Here is a 17,604-nt window from a genome sequence, read left to right on the forward strand (position 1 = left end):
TAAGGAACTTGGGACTCAAGACCTCCCTCTGCAACTGGATCCTGGACTTCCTGACAGGCCGCCCCCAGGTGGTGAGGGTAGGTAGCAACACATCTGCCACGCTGATCCTCAACACTGGAGCTCCCCAGGGGTGCGTACTCAGTCCCCTCCTGTACTCCCTGTTCACCCACAACTGCATGACTGCATGGCCAGGCATGACGACACAACAGTGGTAGGCCTGATCACCGACAACGACGAGACAGCCTACAGGGAGGAGGTCAGAGACCTGGCCGGGTGGTGACAGAATAACAACCTATCCCACAACGTAACCAAGACTAAGTAGATGATTGTGGACTACAGGAAAAGGAGCACAGAGCACGCCCCCATTCTCATCGACGGGGCTGTAGTGGAGCAGGTTGACAGCTTCAAATTCCTTGGTGTCCACATCAACAACAAACTAGATTGGTCCAAACACACCAAGACAGTCGTGAAGAGGGCACGGCAAAGCCTATTCCCCCTCAGCAAACTAAAAATATTTGTCATGGGTCCTGAGATCCTCAAAAGGTTCTACAACTGCAACATCGAGAGCATCCTGACCGGTTGCATCACTGCCTGGTACGGCAACTGCTCGGCCTCCAACCGCAAGGCACTTCAGAGGGTAGTGCGTACGGCCCAGTACATCACTGGGGCAAAGCTGCCTGCCATCCAGGACCTTTACACCAGGCGGTGTCAGAGGAAGGCCCTAAGAATTGTCAAAGACCCCAGCCACAGACTGTTCTCTCTACTACCGCATGGCAAGCGGTACCGGAGTGCAAGTCTAGGACCAAAAGGCTTCTCAACAGTTCGGTTACCCGGACAATTTGCATTGTGTGCCACCCCCCAACCCCTCTTTTACAATGCTGCTACTCTCTGTTTATCTTATATGCATAGTCACTTTAACTATATATTCATGTACATACTACCTAAATTGGCCCGACCAACCAGTGCTCCCGCACATTGGCTAACCGGGCTATCTGTATTGTGTCCCACCACCCGCCAACCCCTGTTTTTACGCTTCTGCTACACTCTGTTCATCATACATGCATAGTCACTTTAACGATACCTACATGTACATACTACTTCAATAAGCCTGACTAACAGGTGTCTGTATATAGCCTTGCTACTCTTTTCTTTTTACTGTTGTTTTATTTCTTTACTTACCTATACACACACACACACATACCTTTTTTTCTCACCATTGGTTAGAGCCTGTAAGTAAGTATTTCACTGTAAGGTCTACACCTGTTGTATTTGGAGCACGTGACAAATAAACTTTGATTTGATTTGATTTGGAGACTAAAATAAACTTAAGCACTAAGCACTCACACCCAAACGTTTGACATTCTGCTATGTATTAAAACGTACAAAAGTATTTATAATAAGAAAATATTTAATACACCTGTTTAAATATCCTTGGGAAGATAATATTTTTATTGTACGTCATTACCAAATAGGCTATAATAGATTTTTTTAAAAATATGTTTTAATTATGTGTATTTAGGATACATTGTATGCTGGCTGTTCAACTGGAGTTAGCATGCTAGAATCCCTGATATTTATGACCAAATACTGTAAAAATGTCATTCCCACCACACGTCATTACCACCACATAATGAAATGTGATGGCAAGGACAGAATGTGATGGTAATGACAAAATGTATACATGTTTACATACCTTAAGACCTGAAAGGACACACAAATTACATATATGATCATGGTTAAGTGAAATGTAACACTTGTTTACCCTTTGAAGGCCATTATGTTTTTGTATTATGTTAGGATGATTGAGTGATATTGATGTCTATTTATGTGACTTACTATGGTGATTACTGACTTAAATGATTTATTTTAGATTTTTCTATAAAATTCCCCCTAAATCAACCAAGTAGAGGACAACAAATGCAGTATATGAACAAAAGTATATGGACACCACTTCAAATTAGTCGATTCTGCTATTTCAGCCCCACCCATTGATGAAAGGTGTATTAAATCAAGCAAACAGTCATGCAATCTCCATAGACAAACATTGGCAGTTGAATAGCCCGTACTGAAGAGCTCAGTGACTTTCAACGTGGCACCGTCATAGGATCCCACCTTTCCAACAAGTCAGTCCATCAAATGTATGCCCTACTAAAGCTGCCCCGGTAAACTGTACGTGCTGTTATTGTGAAGTGGAATCGTCAAGAAGCAACAACAGCTCAGCCGCAAAGTGGTAGGCCACACAGCTCACAGAACAGGACCGCTAAGTGCTGACGCGCGTTGCGTGTAAAACTTGTCTGTCCTTGGTTGAGACACTCACTACAGAGTTCCAAACTGCATCTGGAAGCAACAACAGCAAAATAACTGTTAGTCGGGAGCTTCATGAAATGGTTTTCCATGGCCGAGCAGTAGCACACAAGCATAAGATCACCATGCGCAATGCCACGCGTCAGCTGGAATGATGTAAAGCTGGTCTGGGGAAGTTTTCATGGTTCGGGTAAGGCCCCTTAATTTCAGTGAAGGGAAATCTTAACGCTACAGTAACAATGACATTCTAGATGATTCTCTGCTTCCAACTTTGTGGCAAAAGTTTTGGGGAAGGTGCTTTCCTGTTTCAGTATGACAATGCCCTCACACATAAATGGTTTGTTGAGAACAATGTGGAACAACTTGACTGGCCTGCACAGAGCTCTGACCTCACCCCCATCGAACACCTTTGGGATGAATTGGAACGAATGGTCTGTTCTATATATATAATAAAATTAAACATGTACAACTGTGACAAAATGTTTAATAGTATTTTTCATCAGTTGTTTTATACTGTACCAGTCAAAAGTTTGGACACACCTACTCATTCAAGGGTTTTTCTTTATTTTTTACTATTTTCTACATTGTAGAATAATAGTGAAGACATCAAAACTATGAAATAACACATATGGAATCATGTAGTGACCAAAAAAGTGTTAAACAAATCTAAATATATTTTATATTTGAGATTCTTCAAAGTAGCCCCCCTTTGCCTTGATGACAGCTTTGCACACTCTTGGCATTCTCTCAACCAACTTCATGAGGTAGTCACCTGGAATGCATTTCAATTAACAGCTGTGCCTTGTTAAAAGTTCATTTGTGGAATTTCTTTCCTTCTCAATGCATTTTAGCCAATCAGTTGTGTTGTGACAAGGTAAGAATGGTATACAGAAGATAGCCATATTTTCTAAAATACCAGGTCCATATTATGGCAAGAACAGCTCAAATAAGCAAAGAAAAATGACAGTCCACCACAGTCACATAAAACATCAAGCGCTATGAGGAAACTGGCTCTCATGAGGACCGCCACAGGAAAGGAAGACCCAGAGTTACCTCTGCTGCAGAGGATACATTCATTAGAGTTTCCAGCCTCATTAATTGCAGCCCAAATAAATGCTTCACAGAGTTCAAGTAACAGACACATCTCAACATCAACCGTTCAGAAGAGACTGTGTCCATCAGGCCATCATGGTCGAATTGCTGCCAAGAAACTACTAGTAAAGGACACCAATAAGAAGAGACTTGCTTGGGCCAAGAAACACAAGCAATGGAAATTAGACCGGTGGAAATCTGTCCTTTGGTCTGATGACTCCAAATTTGAGAGTTTTGGTTCCAACCACAGTGTCTTTGTGAGACGCAGTGTAGGTGAACAGGTGATCTCCTCATGTGTGGTTCCCACCATGAAGCATGGAGGAGGAGGTGTGATGGTGCTTTGCTGGTGACACTGCCTGTGATTTATTTAGAATTCAAGGCACACTTATCCAGCATGGCTAGTACAGCATTCTGCAGCAATATGCCATTCCATCTTGCTTGCACTTGGTGGGACTATTGTTTGTTTTTAAAGAGGACAATCACCCAACACACCTTCAGGCTGTGTAAGGACTATTTGACCAATATGGAGAGTGATGGAGTGCTGCATCAGATGACCTGGCCTCCACAATCACCCGACATCAACCCAAATGGGATGGTTTGGGATGAGTTGGACCACAGAGTGAAGTAAAAGCAGACAACAAGTGCTCAGCATATGTGGGAACTCCTTCAAGACTGTTGGAAAAGCATTCCAGGTGAATCTGGTTGAGAGAATGCCAAGCGTGTGCAGAGCAGTCATCAAGGCAAAGGATGGCTACTTTGAAGAATATACCATTTTAACCATTTTTTGGTTAGTACATGATTCCATGTGTCATTTCATAGTTTTGATGTCTTCACTATTATTCTACAATGTAGAAAATTATACAAAACAGAAAAACTATTGAATGAGCATGTGTGTCCAAACATTGACGGGTACTTTATGAAATATAATTTCCACCAGTCATTATCATCGCGGTGCATATTTTTGAGGCCAAGGTGTATTCAATTCCAGTGCTTTCCCTTATATGCTTGTTCTTAAGATATTTCCTAAAATAATGCAAAATATTAAGATTTTGGTGTTGTTGAGTATCATCAAGGCATGTATGGACATTTAGACATCACAGTGACGAATACATACAATTAATAAAACTTCCAAACAGTAAAAAAAAAAAAACATGAACAAATGTGAAGTGTTATATGAAATACCTTAGGCACAATTAGCACATTTTATGACGTGGTGGTAATGACATTTCCCCTCGGGTAATTGGGGTAACTGACCAAAATGTTTATATTCTTCAAGAGTACGGTCTCAACCACTATTAAATCTAAAGGTTTCATTTAACATCCAAAAGTGCCCGTTTTGGCAAAATCAACCTTATAAAGTATTTATAAAGTATAAATAGCCCACACTTTAGATGAGGCCACACAAAAAGACTTAACTAATGATTAGTAAATGGTTTATAAGGACCTATATACAACATCTTATGAATGGAGTAATGATTCATAAATGATTAACAAACTATGTACATTATAAATCCTTTATTACGTGGAGTTATCATAAAGTGCTACCCAACATTGCATACATACATAGATCAAAATAAATCTAGTGCCTGAGCTAAGTGAGTTTTCTGAAATAGCACTAGTAGTGTGAGGTAACAACTGCACAATATAGGCTGTGCCACAATCTCACAGACTGCGCAGTCCAATTTGTCAAGCCATGTGGAATTCTGGTGTTGACCCTGCAGTTCTGTTATGCCAGTGTGAATGGAGCACAGGACGGGTCTTGCCAGTCTGTTGGGATTCCACGATCGTTTGGCTACGCTGAGTTACACAGCCATCAGACAGCATCACAGTCACGTAGTAACAGGAAGACATGATCCAAACACCGTTTGTTTATTTGCCACAGATTGTTTTCTGTACTTGTATAGATGCTGCAAGTGTTCATCTTACATTCATGTGAGACCAAAATGTGAGAATAACCCCAAATATATTTACATGTGGTAGTCAGTAGTTGACATATTCTGTCTTGAATGCTGTATCTGAAATGCAATAAGCTATTTCAAAATGGGGAAAGAGGGAGAAGAGGACATTGAAAAGGAACTAATACTTCAGCACAAAGGGAGAGCGATGGCAGCATGCTGATCATTAGAGAAGTAGCTGACTACGAGTAATTGACATAATAAGTGATCCAATCCAGGGAGGTAGGAATCACCTAACGCTCTTAATCCACAATAAACTCCCAGTTTTCTATCTCCACAGGTTCTTTGTAGTTTTTCTCTGTATGGATATAAAATCACATGCAAGTATTAAGAGCTCTCTCCCTCAGAGCCTCCTTTGACAGCCCAACACAGCAAGGACAAGCACAGGAGGGGGACCGCCATAATGATGCCATCAACAAACAACATAAACCCATTAATAATAAAAAGCTCTGGAGCAATCCGGAGCAGAGGTGTTGCAAAACTCCTCCTCAAGCCTTCCCTCTGCTCGTCCATGATCAGAGCCCAGCTCGAACCCAAAGTGAATTGATTTATGGTAACATTGGGGTTGAATTGGCTCTAGAGTGTGTAAACATCCTGTCTTTGCATAATGAGACAAATGAAAGTCCCCAGCCAGCAGCCGCGTCTCACTGGGGGGGGGGGGGGGAGAGAGAGAGAGAGACGGAGGAGCAGAGCCGAACATAGCGCAGCGTGGTGGTCACATGCACACATTCCTGGTGCGCCTGACCCCCCTGACCCTGCAGGCTGTTTTAGAGCACGGAGCTCATATCACGGGGGTGGGACTGGGACTGGGACTGGGACCTCATGGGAAGGAGTGCAAAGCCTTGCTGCAAAACCCCAACAGAGAAACACCTTCTGGCCTAACAGCATGCACACCGAAATGTGGAATAGCATGAAATGACATTAATACGCAGTGAACCAGTCAGCTGAGGAATACAATTAACTTAGAGGAAAGGACAGATAGGAACAAGTTATGTTTGATTGATGCATGTTGACTTGAAGTATGTAAATGACTTTACAAATGAGGGGTGAGGGGAGCCGTGTGAGGTGGAGCACCAAAACAAAAAAAGTGATGGCATTGATTGTACAGTATGTTTATGAGAGTAAAAAGACCATGTGTTTACTTTACACTCCTATATGTGAATACAATCATTTGATGAAGGACGGACGCGGTGATAATCCATCTAGTCAAGTGGAGAGTCCTCCATTTACAGTCAAATAGCAGCACAGGGTAGGCTATATTCCAGTAGACAACAATCAATGCTTTTAAAGTATTGTGTGGTTGTGAGCTTTATAAAAACTAAAGCCCTTTCAGCCACAGCACCAGATACAGATCCATCCAACATTCAAGCTCACTCTTTAATTAGAGCTAACAGAAAATGACTCAAAGCCGCTTCTTCTCTCTCATTATGTCCATATACAAATGGGCATGTTTATCCACAACGCAACTAAAGATGACTGAAAGCGTGTTGTGTCTATTTTCAAATGCTGACATTTTATATCTAGGCTAAATGACTGACTGTGCCAACCCCCCCCCCCCCCCCCCCCCCACACACACACACACACACACACACACAAGGGTGAGGTAGTGAACAAACCAACATGTTGCAATGAAAGCAGTCCAAGGTTTAATGAAATATAGGCTTCTGTAGGTTGACGTTCTTCAACCATAATGTATAGTATCAGTCTTGAACAATAAATACAAATCACAAGTAGAGTACACCAATACCAACAAGGTGCTGTTAAATACAGTACAAGCGAATATGTCATCTGAACATGTACAATATTTTCCCACAGTAAGTTTCCTAAGAGCTTGAGACAGCCAGCTAATAAAGAAATAAAGATAATATATAATTCATGGATGTACAATATATACCACACCCACGATGCTCAATAAAAAATGCATAGTGTTATTTCTGTGGCCGACAGACAGTTTTCCTGATGTTGAGAGACAGAGAGAGGTAGAGGGAGAGAGACATGGTTTATCCAAGTGCTGCTGTCTTAGCTATGCCCCTTTGCCGTGGCAAATTTCACTTTCAACTTACTATTTAACCTCAGATTATGGCAGGTGCATCTGGCCGCTTATTTGTTTATGCCACTCCAGCCAGAGAATAAAACCTTTCTGTAGAGGAAGAGGTGGCCAGCCAGACCACGTAGCACAAACACAGAGCAGGCTCTTTTACAGCCTGTAGCAAGTAGCAACGGTAATGTGACATTTGAGCGAAGCCCTGCCACCCAATCGTTGAAAGTGCTGCAGCATCACAGGCCAATTGAGAGAAATTATTTTATAAAAGTTGTTTCTTCACATGTTTGCAGTCTGGTGTCCACACACTCATATTGCTACAGCAGAGTTGCTGATCACGTACTTTAGCTTTGCTAATATTTTAACTTTTTTGCTTAGCGCAAGGGAGTGAAGCTAACGGGTTGCGAACAAGAGCAAATGAGCTGGCTATGCTGCTTGTAAGCATATCATGTAAAGAGGTTAGAGAGTTGTAACTGTTTAGTGACTGTTCAATATTGTTCACTATGTAATAATGAGAACCCACTCGGCACAGACGTCAGTTCTGTCACAACCTGACCTTAATTATCTTTGTTTTCTTTATTATTTTGGTTAGGTCAGGGTGTGACGAGGGTGGTATGTGTGTTTTTGTCTTGTCTAGGGTTTTTTGTATATCTATGGGGTTTTGGTATGTCCAGGTACATGTAGGTTTATGGTGGCCTGAATTGGTTCCCAATCAGAGACAGCTGTTTATCGTTGTCTCTGATTGGGGATCCTATTTAGGTTGCCATTTTCCATTTTGGTTTTGTGGGTTATTGTCTATGTGTAGTTGCATGTCAGTTCTCGTGTCACATAGCTAGTTGTTTATAGCGGCACGTTCGTTTTGTTGTTTTTGATTAGTTTGTTTAAGTGTTCTTCGTGTTTTTCGTTAATAAAAGAAGAATGTATTCTAATCACGCTGTGCCTTGGTCTCATCGTTACGACGACCGTGACAAGTTCAACATTTTGCTTTCATTTACATTTGGTTGAGTTGTCAACTAATGTCAATTTAACATGAAAAAAAAAAAAAATGGGGTTAAAAGTAGGGTGAAAAAAGGCCAATGTTTCCTTATGTTAATTACTTTTTTCAAATCCAATTGGTTTTCCACATTGATTCAATGTAATCACATTGAATTTTTGTGTTGAATTGATGTGGAAACAATGTTGATTCAACCAGTTTTTACCCAATGGGAAGTCTCCCTCGTGTACCAAGGGAAATAAAATAGAATGGAATTTTCTGCCAGCCTGTGATCATACGATTACAAATCAGCCTTTTAGAACGGCATCTCTTCATGATCTTTGACATTTATCATCATTTACGTCCCTTGTTGAAGAGATTATCTAGTGAGAATATATTTATAAAACACACATTAACATGGTTTGAAAAAAACAATATTTTGATCAACGAAATCCATCAAAGTGTTCAAATCTGTATTTAAAGACACGTGCATGCACACACAGACACACGGAGAGACACAGTTTCCCCCTCTAACACACACACATTAAACCCAACCAAATCAATGATTCGGTCTACTCCTGGTTGCCCTCAGACTGATCAAGTACCTTGGAGGGCCGTATCCTCAGGTGGGTTTAATACAGCTGGATATGGGCAGTCGGAACAGACCACAACAGTAGAGCTTAACACCTGTAAGACTGAGGTTTAACACCTGGATGTGCAGGCCTAGCTAAAACCACACAGCGCTTGGCTGTATGCAAATCTTATCCAGAGGGCTCAGCTGGATACTAGTTTACTGTGCTTACTGATGGAATTGTGCTATTGGAGACTATTGCAACCTTCTTTCTCTGATTTATTAAGAGGCATAAAGCAATACTTTCTGATTCATTGAAATCATAATGGCCCCAATGGGTTTACTGGTTGGTTGGTTGCACTGCACAGCAGTAAATAAAAACCCAGGGGCTTCTAAAGAGATGAGTATAATGCCACACTACAGTGGATTTAGGGGGGATGGTGTGGATTATGAGTCTAATATTTGTTTGCAATGGATGAAGAGGAAGGGAAATAAAATATGCCCAATGAATTAAACAGTGAACAGTCCATTAAAACATGAATAAAGCAGGTCGCATTTCCTTTCAAACAGAGAGAGCCAGCCAGAGCACCCGAGTGATTTCTAGTGGCACGAATGTGCAGTAGGTTTCCAACATACTGTATGGTTTAGTGGGTGTAGGCTCATTAGTTCTATTCCCCACTGGGGTTGAGTGAGGCATGACGTTGGGATTAAACCACCGAGGAATGCTATTGTCCCTCCACATTGAAGAGTTGGAAAGGGGAAGAAAACTGTACATTTGAAAAGGATAGACCAATTAGTAAAAGGGTAGAAGCATGGGTATACAAGACACAGGCTGGCTGGGGGGGAAAAGCCAGGCATTAAGAGTCTCTTTTACCATTATGTACAGAACTGCACTGCAGGTATTATGTATTAGTCTACGGTGACTGAGAGGCAATAGTTCACCATTGTGGGTTCTACTTTATAATAATATCAGTCATATCAACTAAGGTGGTAAAATGCATGTGGTTTGTTTGCCAAACAGAATATGCAACATCCCTTGGAGGAATGTGGTGAGAGACTGGAAATATAACAAATGCCTTTTAAGTTGTAGCCAGAGACAATACAGTAGCATAACTATTAGGGCTCACTTTTAAAAGAAAAGAGGCAATGGAGACCTGGGTGCTTCTATAGAGGAAACAACATTGATTCAACCCTAAATGTGTAAACGGGTTTTCTATTTCCCCTCAGCCACTTTCCAGATCTGTGACTCAAATGGCATTTCACAAAGACGCCGCCTGCCGGGGTCTCCGAATCCCTAGCTCTCACTTCTCACACAATGGTTAAAGAGTTTCCCTCCAGCTAGGAGCCATGCTTTCTAACCAAGCATGGCTAACTGAAACAGAATCCACCCATTCCACACTGTGTGCTCCACTCGCTAGCCCCTTTCATTTTCACACAGTCAGCTGAGTGCACTCACATACCGAGCTCCTCTTCCCTCACTCTCTGTCAACACTGGTTTCCAAACACACTCAACGGAACTCAAGAGAACAGTTAGTCACTCTGTCATGATGAGGTGAAAACAAATGTCATATGGTACATCCAAAAGCATTGGAGATGGTGACTCAGAGTAGAGGTTTTATATTCTAGGTATGAATTACATTTCTACGACATTATAACCAGGCTAAAATGACGCTGCACCCAAGCAAATTCCAAGATGAATTTAAATTCACTGATATCATGCCATCCTCATAAGCATGAGCCACCATCACTTTAGTATTTACATACTATTCTGCAAAGAAGACGCTGTGTACAATCATGCATTGCTAATTTGCCTCCAGTGTGACACAGGTAATTGGCAGGTCACTTTAAGAGCCTTGTGTAATATGGAGCTGGCTTTGTACTCTCATGAGAAGCCATGGTAGATGTGTTTGTGTACAGCAGTGGGCATCATCGGGGTTGAGGTGATCATGTTTGTTTACAGAGCATGGAGAAGTTTGGCTGTTCAAGACACTGGTGGCAACTGCTACAAGCAGAGTGCAAGTTCACAGAAGCGTTTGGATATGTGTAAAACATGGAATGTGCAAGGACTCAGGGGGCAGTGGACAGATTTCCATTGTTCAATGTGGATTAATGTCACTTCACATGTCATTTGTAAATAGTGAAAATACTAAGTCATGCAAATGAACTAGTAGACTGTTAAAGGGCTGTATACTGTATATCCTCCGTATAGCCTACTTTTCCAGGACATATTATATAGGGTATTTTCATCCATAGTGAGAGATAGATGCACCAATATCATACCCCCAAAATGTATTTTGTGCGGGGAATATGGGACCAAATATTAAACGTTTGACTACTTTAATACAAATATAAATTAATTTGTCCCAAGAATGTTGGTCCCCTAAAACGGGGGGGACTATGTCATTTCTAAACGGTTCATCTGGTTTTGTATCATTTCAGATGCAAAGGGCTGGAGTACAGAGCCAAAACAACAAAACTTGTCACGATCCCAATACTTTTGAAATTCACTGTATCTAATTTGTATTTAGGTTGATCAACTGTGGATGCACCTATGCTTATCCTAATTATATTGTTTTATGAGTTGATGCATGTTAAAGTCTGGACCTCTGCCACAAGACTAAATAGATTATACTCTGTCCATTAGGTCATTTTTGACCTCTATGCGTAAAAGTGAGGGACAGCTTCTATGCATGTTGATCTTTCCAAAGCTGTGAAATGTGAATCCAGGTATTGCCACTCTTGCCTTGAACAGAAATAGCTGCAATGAGGTAATGTGTGCCTCGGTGTTGCTGCTGTGAACGCGGGAGACGTTTTGTGCGAAGACTCTCCTCCACGTTTTGCGCGATCCTGAATCCAGACTTTTGTCTCGTCAGAGTCAAGATTCGGTTGCTCCGCCCCTGACTGCTTGTATATCAGCACTGGATGAGAGCGGTTGAAACAGTTTTGTATTTTTTTGAGCTGAGTTTGAAAGTACACCATCTTGATTTCCAGAATGCACACCATTCACTGAGTTGTGATTGCAAAAACTGGACTGATACAGTCACTCGCCTTGTGCTGACAGCGGAGCCACATCCAAGGGATCCCGTCAAACAGGTAAATAACGAGTTTTGTGTTTGGAGTAGTGGAGTGAGCTGCGGAAATTGATTCACTGAAAAAGGAAAGTAATTACAATGTCACGGAGACATTTGATACAACCTTGCAGCTCTGTTTATTGTTACTCAGTCTGCAGTTACGTTGTATACATACATAGTGTCTAAGATTAATGTTTTGCATGGGATTTGTTTCTAAGTAGTTTTAATATAATAATTTGGAGGCTTTAACTGCAAAACTATTTACTGGGTGATAATCGTTTTCATTGCGCGTAAATTGTTGGATAGCCTGTTTTTCTTATCCAGTCGATGCAAATTAAATGTTTGAATTTTAATTTGTGACAGCTTGGGGAATGGTAGACCGCATGATGGCAATGAACCATGGACGATTCCCTGAAGCTGTGAATGGTCTCCACCATCACCACCCAGCGCGCAGAATGGGCATGGGGCAGTTCTCGAACCCACAACACCATCAGCAACAACAGCAGCAGCATGGCTACACTACTGGTATAATGGGAGATAATTTGCACTACGGAGGGGGCAATGTAACAGCTAACCACGGAATTCGGCATTCTGTGGGGAATGTAAACGCTGGACACCCAAACGGCAACATGCCTCCCGGAGCGCGCTACAGCTCTCAATTTGTGGGACCTGCCGCCGCCGTCCCCACTCAAGGACAGCTCGCGGCAAGTATGCAGTTACAAAAGCTCAACACGCAGTACTACAGCCACCATACTCACCCCTCTCACCATCATTATATGCATGATTTGCATCCTGCGAATCATCAACTTAACGGGACGGGACAACAGTTCAGAGACAGCAACGCGAAACACAGCACGTCCAGTTTGCCTCAACAAGCGCATCATGTGCCTGCAGCAATACTGCCCCCCAACGTCATTGACACGGATTTTATTGATGAGGAGGTCTTGATGTCTCTGGTCATTGAGATGGGGCTGGACCGAATAAAGGAGCTACCTGAGCTGTGGTTAGGACAGAACGAGTTTGATTTCATGACAGACTTTGTATGTAAGCAACAGCCAAGCCGAGTGAGTTGTTAAATCTCACTAAGTGGATTTACACAGTCATCTACTCAAACAGACTTTAAAGCATTCCATGTTGTCCCCTAAACTCGAACATTGAGAGAGATCTGCAATATACCAATGGAGAACCATTCAAACATGTACTATACCAGATTATATATTCCTCAAATATTTTGGGGTAATAGACCTATACTGCAGATATAATGGAAATGAGTTTGTTTGATTTAGGAATGCACTACAATCTCAATTGAATCTTTGTCAGAAAGGCAAATCTTTACATCCATGCTATGCATCATTACTTCAAGCTAGAATCCTTAGTTGCTACATCAATTTTTGGAGAAATTAACTAAGAAATTATATATATATATATACCCATTGATTCTTGAAGAATATAATTTCTAAATGCCTCATGAGCTTAGTTCAACTGTGATACCCCATCACCCAAAGGAAAAATATAAGCCCTTTTTTGTTAGCAATGTTAATATAAACAAACACTGTATAGCCTCAACATGGTTAACTATCATTTTGATATAATGGGTGGTCAGTCCTTGCACCAATAGCTATGTCTATGAATTTCAGAGTGGTTCTTTTGGCCCATTCCTCAGCTTTTTTAAAAACCAAAACAGTGGGGGTGCCCACTTTGTTATTGTTTCAATTAAGGATTCTAGCTTTAGTTGGACAACAGAACATGTGAAATCAAGAAAACCTTTTAGATGAGTAGAGTGTGTCTGCTTATTTGAATAGGCCTAGTTCTGGAGGAAAATAGAGCCGTACAATAGCGTGCTTGGTATATTTATTTTCCTGCCTCATTCAAACATTTTGGATGACAGAAAATGTTGATTAATTATGAATTGCAAATGAACCATATTCAAAATGCTCGAAGTGGTTAAGAAACATGCTTGTAGACAAGTACTGTGTAATTGTTCCCTACAATACTATACTGTACAATGTTGTGGCCATATACTTACCAGATATCTGTGCTTTAAAATGATTTGTCTATCATGGAGGAAAACTGAAACTTGTGCTTGTTTTTTTTATTTCCTCATCTGCTGCAAATGTATTTTTAACATTGCTTGTATCACAGCCAGGATGCACTGTGAGTTAACATGGTTTTCTTTGATATTGTGAAGGTTAATGGTAGGAATGGACATGTCTTTACAGAGATGTGGATCCTTCAATAACAGAGGGGGTGATGTGGGTATTTTCCACATGCTTAAATGGGAACAATGTCTGTTTAGAAAGAGAGAAAAAAATGAGTCTTTGGAAAAGGGATACTCCTTCGCTTAAATATCCGACCCCTCCCCCCTGCTCTTTCATGTGTGGACAATAAACAGTGTGGAATGTTGTCAAGGTAAAGAGTATCATTTCACAGGACGTCTTGTTTCTCATCAGTCCTCAGAATTGACACCACTGTGCTTATTTAGTGTATGCGATACAAGGCAATACTACTGTGTTGAAGCTTTCCAGGAAAGTTTGACAGTATTTTTGTACATTTTTTTTTTTTTTTTTTTTTTTGAAGAAGAAAATTGTTAATTTATTCTATTTTAATTTGCAAACATGAATAAAGCAGCTGAAGTGCATTACTGAAGTGATCATGGTGTCATTGTGGGTGTTGGCATCCATTCCATGTGTTTTCAGTTTGTGGGGTTTGTTGTTGCACACTTTTGCCACTTTTGCACAGTTGCAGGCCAAAGAATGAGGGCAATTCCACCGTAACAGAATGATGCGGAGTCTCCGATTTTTCTTTTCACTTTTAAAATGTATGTCAAAACAAAAACCAATGACAGCAAAGATAAATAAACCGTACAACTATATGCACAAGGACTACTTTTAACAATTTCCACTGGCATCTTTACAAAAACACATTTCACTTGAACAGTGCAGATGCAAAGTTTGGTAACAGTATGACATAACAGTCACCAATGTACTGTTCTTCAACTTCAACTGCATCATTCTGTTAGTGGAATTGCCCAGGACTATCCTTTTACATTCCGACAACCGTTTGGTTCACATGGATTCAAAGTTAGGGTTGTTGTGAGGAAATACTACTGGTGAGACTTACCACTGGTGATGCATAAAGCCTCAAAATACCTGACAACGTAACACTTCTAGTAGATATAGGATAGTAGTTAATACTATTTAATTTAGCCAAACTGTAATAAATATAACAAACTTAGCACTTTGAACTATGAAATTACATTTGGACTCTTCCGCCCATAATACCTGTTTTTATGGATCCTTAATGGTGATCTTTGCAGCCAGCTGTCTCTTTGAGAGGGAGCGTGAGGAACCAAACACTTAACCAAAAGGAAGTGCTCAATGAGATGAACCCTGAGGTGTAACGCTGTAAGCGTCCAACCTTTACCATGCCAATGTTCAGCAGCTTCATATGCTGAGCTCTTTCTCACCGTCTAATGAGACCTTGAACCGTTTCTGAGCCAAGGAAGTTGTAATAGTGAGGATTCACTCCTAATTTATGTATCTGTTACAGGGACTAAATGTGAAGCGAATTTTAAACACATCTTAAATCAAAACTTGAGACTAATGAAAGTGTGGAAGATGAGTCCCATGTGAGATTTTCACTGAATATTAAGGTAGAGAGATTCATTCATCCCAGAGGCATACTACCCTGTATTGTCCTTGAGTTTCTTATTTTTTTAAATCTCTGATTCAGTCATCCCTTTTATATGGGAAAAGGGATTAGATTCTCAGAAAAAGAGACACTTTAAAAGAAGCTTGAATTGTTAGCAAGAAAATGTTCGGAAGACTTGAAGGGTTATCAGTAAATTGCAATGAATCCTGAAATTGGTGTCTTTGACTATAGAAAACCAAATTGACACACCAATACAGTAGCTTAGCAATAGAGACACTTGTCTTTGTGAAGTGTGCTGTGCAAACCCTTGAAAATATTAAATTCACTCAGACAAAATGATAGGCTCTCTTGGCTCCCAAATAAATAAAATATACAGTGAATGACAGAGAAGGACATTAAAAATAGTATTTCCATAAACATGAAATATTTACTTTAATATACCTCGGCTTCAGCCCGATCATAGACACAGAACTGTCTTCGGGACAGTTGGCAGGGACGTATAACAGTGACGAGGAGTATCCTTGTGCCAAAAAACATAGATGCTGCTCTGCTGGTCAGTCTGTGTGCCATTAACACCTTGTCAAGTGTGCAAACAACCCCTGATTTGTATGTTGACAGTGTCTAGAAGAAGGAATAAAATTATCTGTCCTTAAAAAAGGCTAAATGCTTTCAGTGATTAATTTTGCTTACAGGTGTGCATGGATTTTCGTTGAAGACTTGATCCGAACCATTTAAAGGACCAATCTGTCATTTCAAAACCTGACCCTAACACTGTTTGGAAACTGACAGACGAGGCTGTGACTCTCAAATTTACAGACAAACTTACGAATGCAAGGACAGACACCCCAACAGTTTTTACTCAAATGTGTATATGTGTGGGCATAATTTTAGTGTTTATCTATGGTGTTGTGTGTTAAAGGATCCCCAACTAAGAAAAGGTATGAGATCAGTAATGCTGTATTAATTATCTCCCATTTAGAAAGTACATGTGAATGAATGTCTAGGTTGAGTCGCTGATGCTCTCTCCTGATAGCTACGTTAGTGCAGTAGGATACTTTACAACAGACAAACCATGGCTTTCACTATCAAGCCCCAATTTACAGCGGCTGAAACGGAGACAGCACCCCATCCCCAATCTATGATTGGCCACCTCAGTCACGTCCTGAATTACTAGATTTAGGATTATAATCCCAGTCCAGCAGTGGGATTCAACATATTCTCCTGCTCAATCCACACCAATCAGATATGTTTAGCCAGTCATTTGACCATATAGAGGGTTTGGGGGTCAGTAGCTACATACAATTCATTTTAAATAAACAGTTCAGTGTTGACCTATGAAATAGATGGGGCAGAGGAAAAGCTTCCACATGAAATCCATGAAGTTAAATAATTAACATTTATGACTTGGCAAGAAGTTGAAGTAGTACTGCAGCTGGTGGTAAATCAGGGCGCCAGCGCAGTAACAAAATGCACTCTGGAGCAGTTAAATGCTCATCATAGCGAGTCATTCAATAAAGTTTTAATTAAAAAGAGGTCATTTAAATGGCCAAGTGCCATTTTGGCTGCCTCCTGTAAATTTTGATAGCTAACATTCACATATTCCATGGAATGAAATGTGTATAGATTTTATGAGTCCTACAAACAGCTCTATAAAAAACTTCAACATAACATGATGAGACATTACCATTTTTACAGCTGTCACAACACAACATGAGCTTTAACTAGGGCCAGGGGGTTATCCTGGCCACATGACATGACCAGAAAAAAACTGGGCGCTACTTATAAGCTATCCAGGGTCCAGAGTATTTCGTAGTCATGTGATATGGTCAGGAAAAACTCTGTGCCCTAAACAAGAGGTATAATAACCAGACATTCTAAACGTGTACTATAGACCTACACCAAACATTTATTTAAAAACAGCCCCTGGAGATTCCAGAAAGGACAGT

General features: G+C 40.7%; 1 protein-coding gene across 1 annotated transcript; it reads left to right on the forward strand.

Moving 5' to 3' along the window:
• Positions 1 to 11,869: 11,869 nt before the first annotated feature.
• Positions 11,870 to 14,657, forward strand: LOC115139403 (cbp/p300-interacting transactivator 2-like). Its single transcript, XM_029676739.2, has 2 exons — positions 11,870 to 12,029; positions 12,371 to 14,657. The coding sequence occupies exon 2, from the start codon at positions 12,379 to 12,381 to the stop codon at positions 13,081 to 13,083; it is 705 nt and encodes a 234-aa protein (XP_029532599.1). The 5' UTR covers positions 11,870 to 12,029; positions 12,371 to 12,378; the 3' UTR covers positions 13,084 to 14,657.
• The last annotated feature ends 2,947 nt before the right edge of the window (positions 14,658 to 17,604 follow it).

This window comes from Oncorhynchus nerka, linkage group LG13 (assembly GCF_034236695.1).
Source record: "Oncorhynchus nerka isolate Pitt River linkage group LG13, Oner_Uvic_2.0, whole genome shotgun sequence".
Taxonomy (NCBI): domain Eukaryota; kingdom Metazoa; phylum Chordata; class Actinopteri; order Salmoniformes; family Salmonidae; genus Oncorhynchus; species Oncorhynchus nerka.

What these genes read in the sequence shown, in the direction of transcription:
- LOC115139403 (XM_029676739.2), top strand. Translation starts at nt 12,379, where the DNA reads ATGGTAGACCGCATGATGGCAATGAACCATGGACGATTCCCTGAAGCT.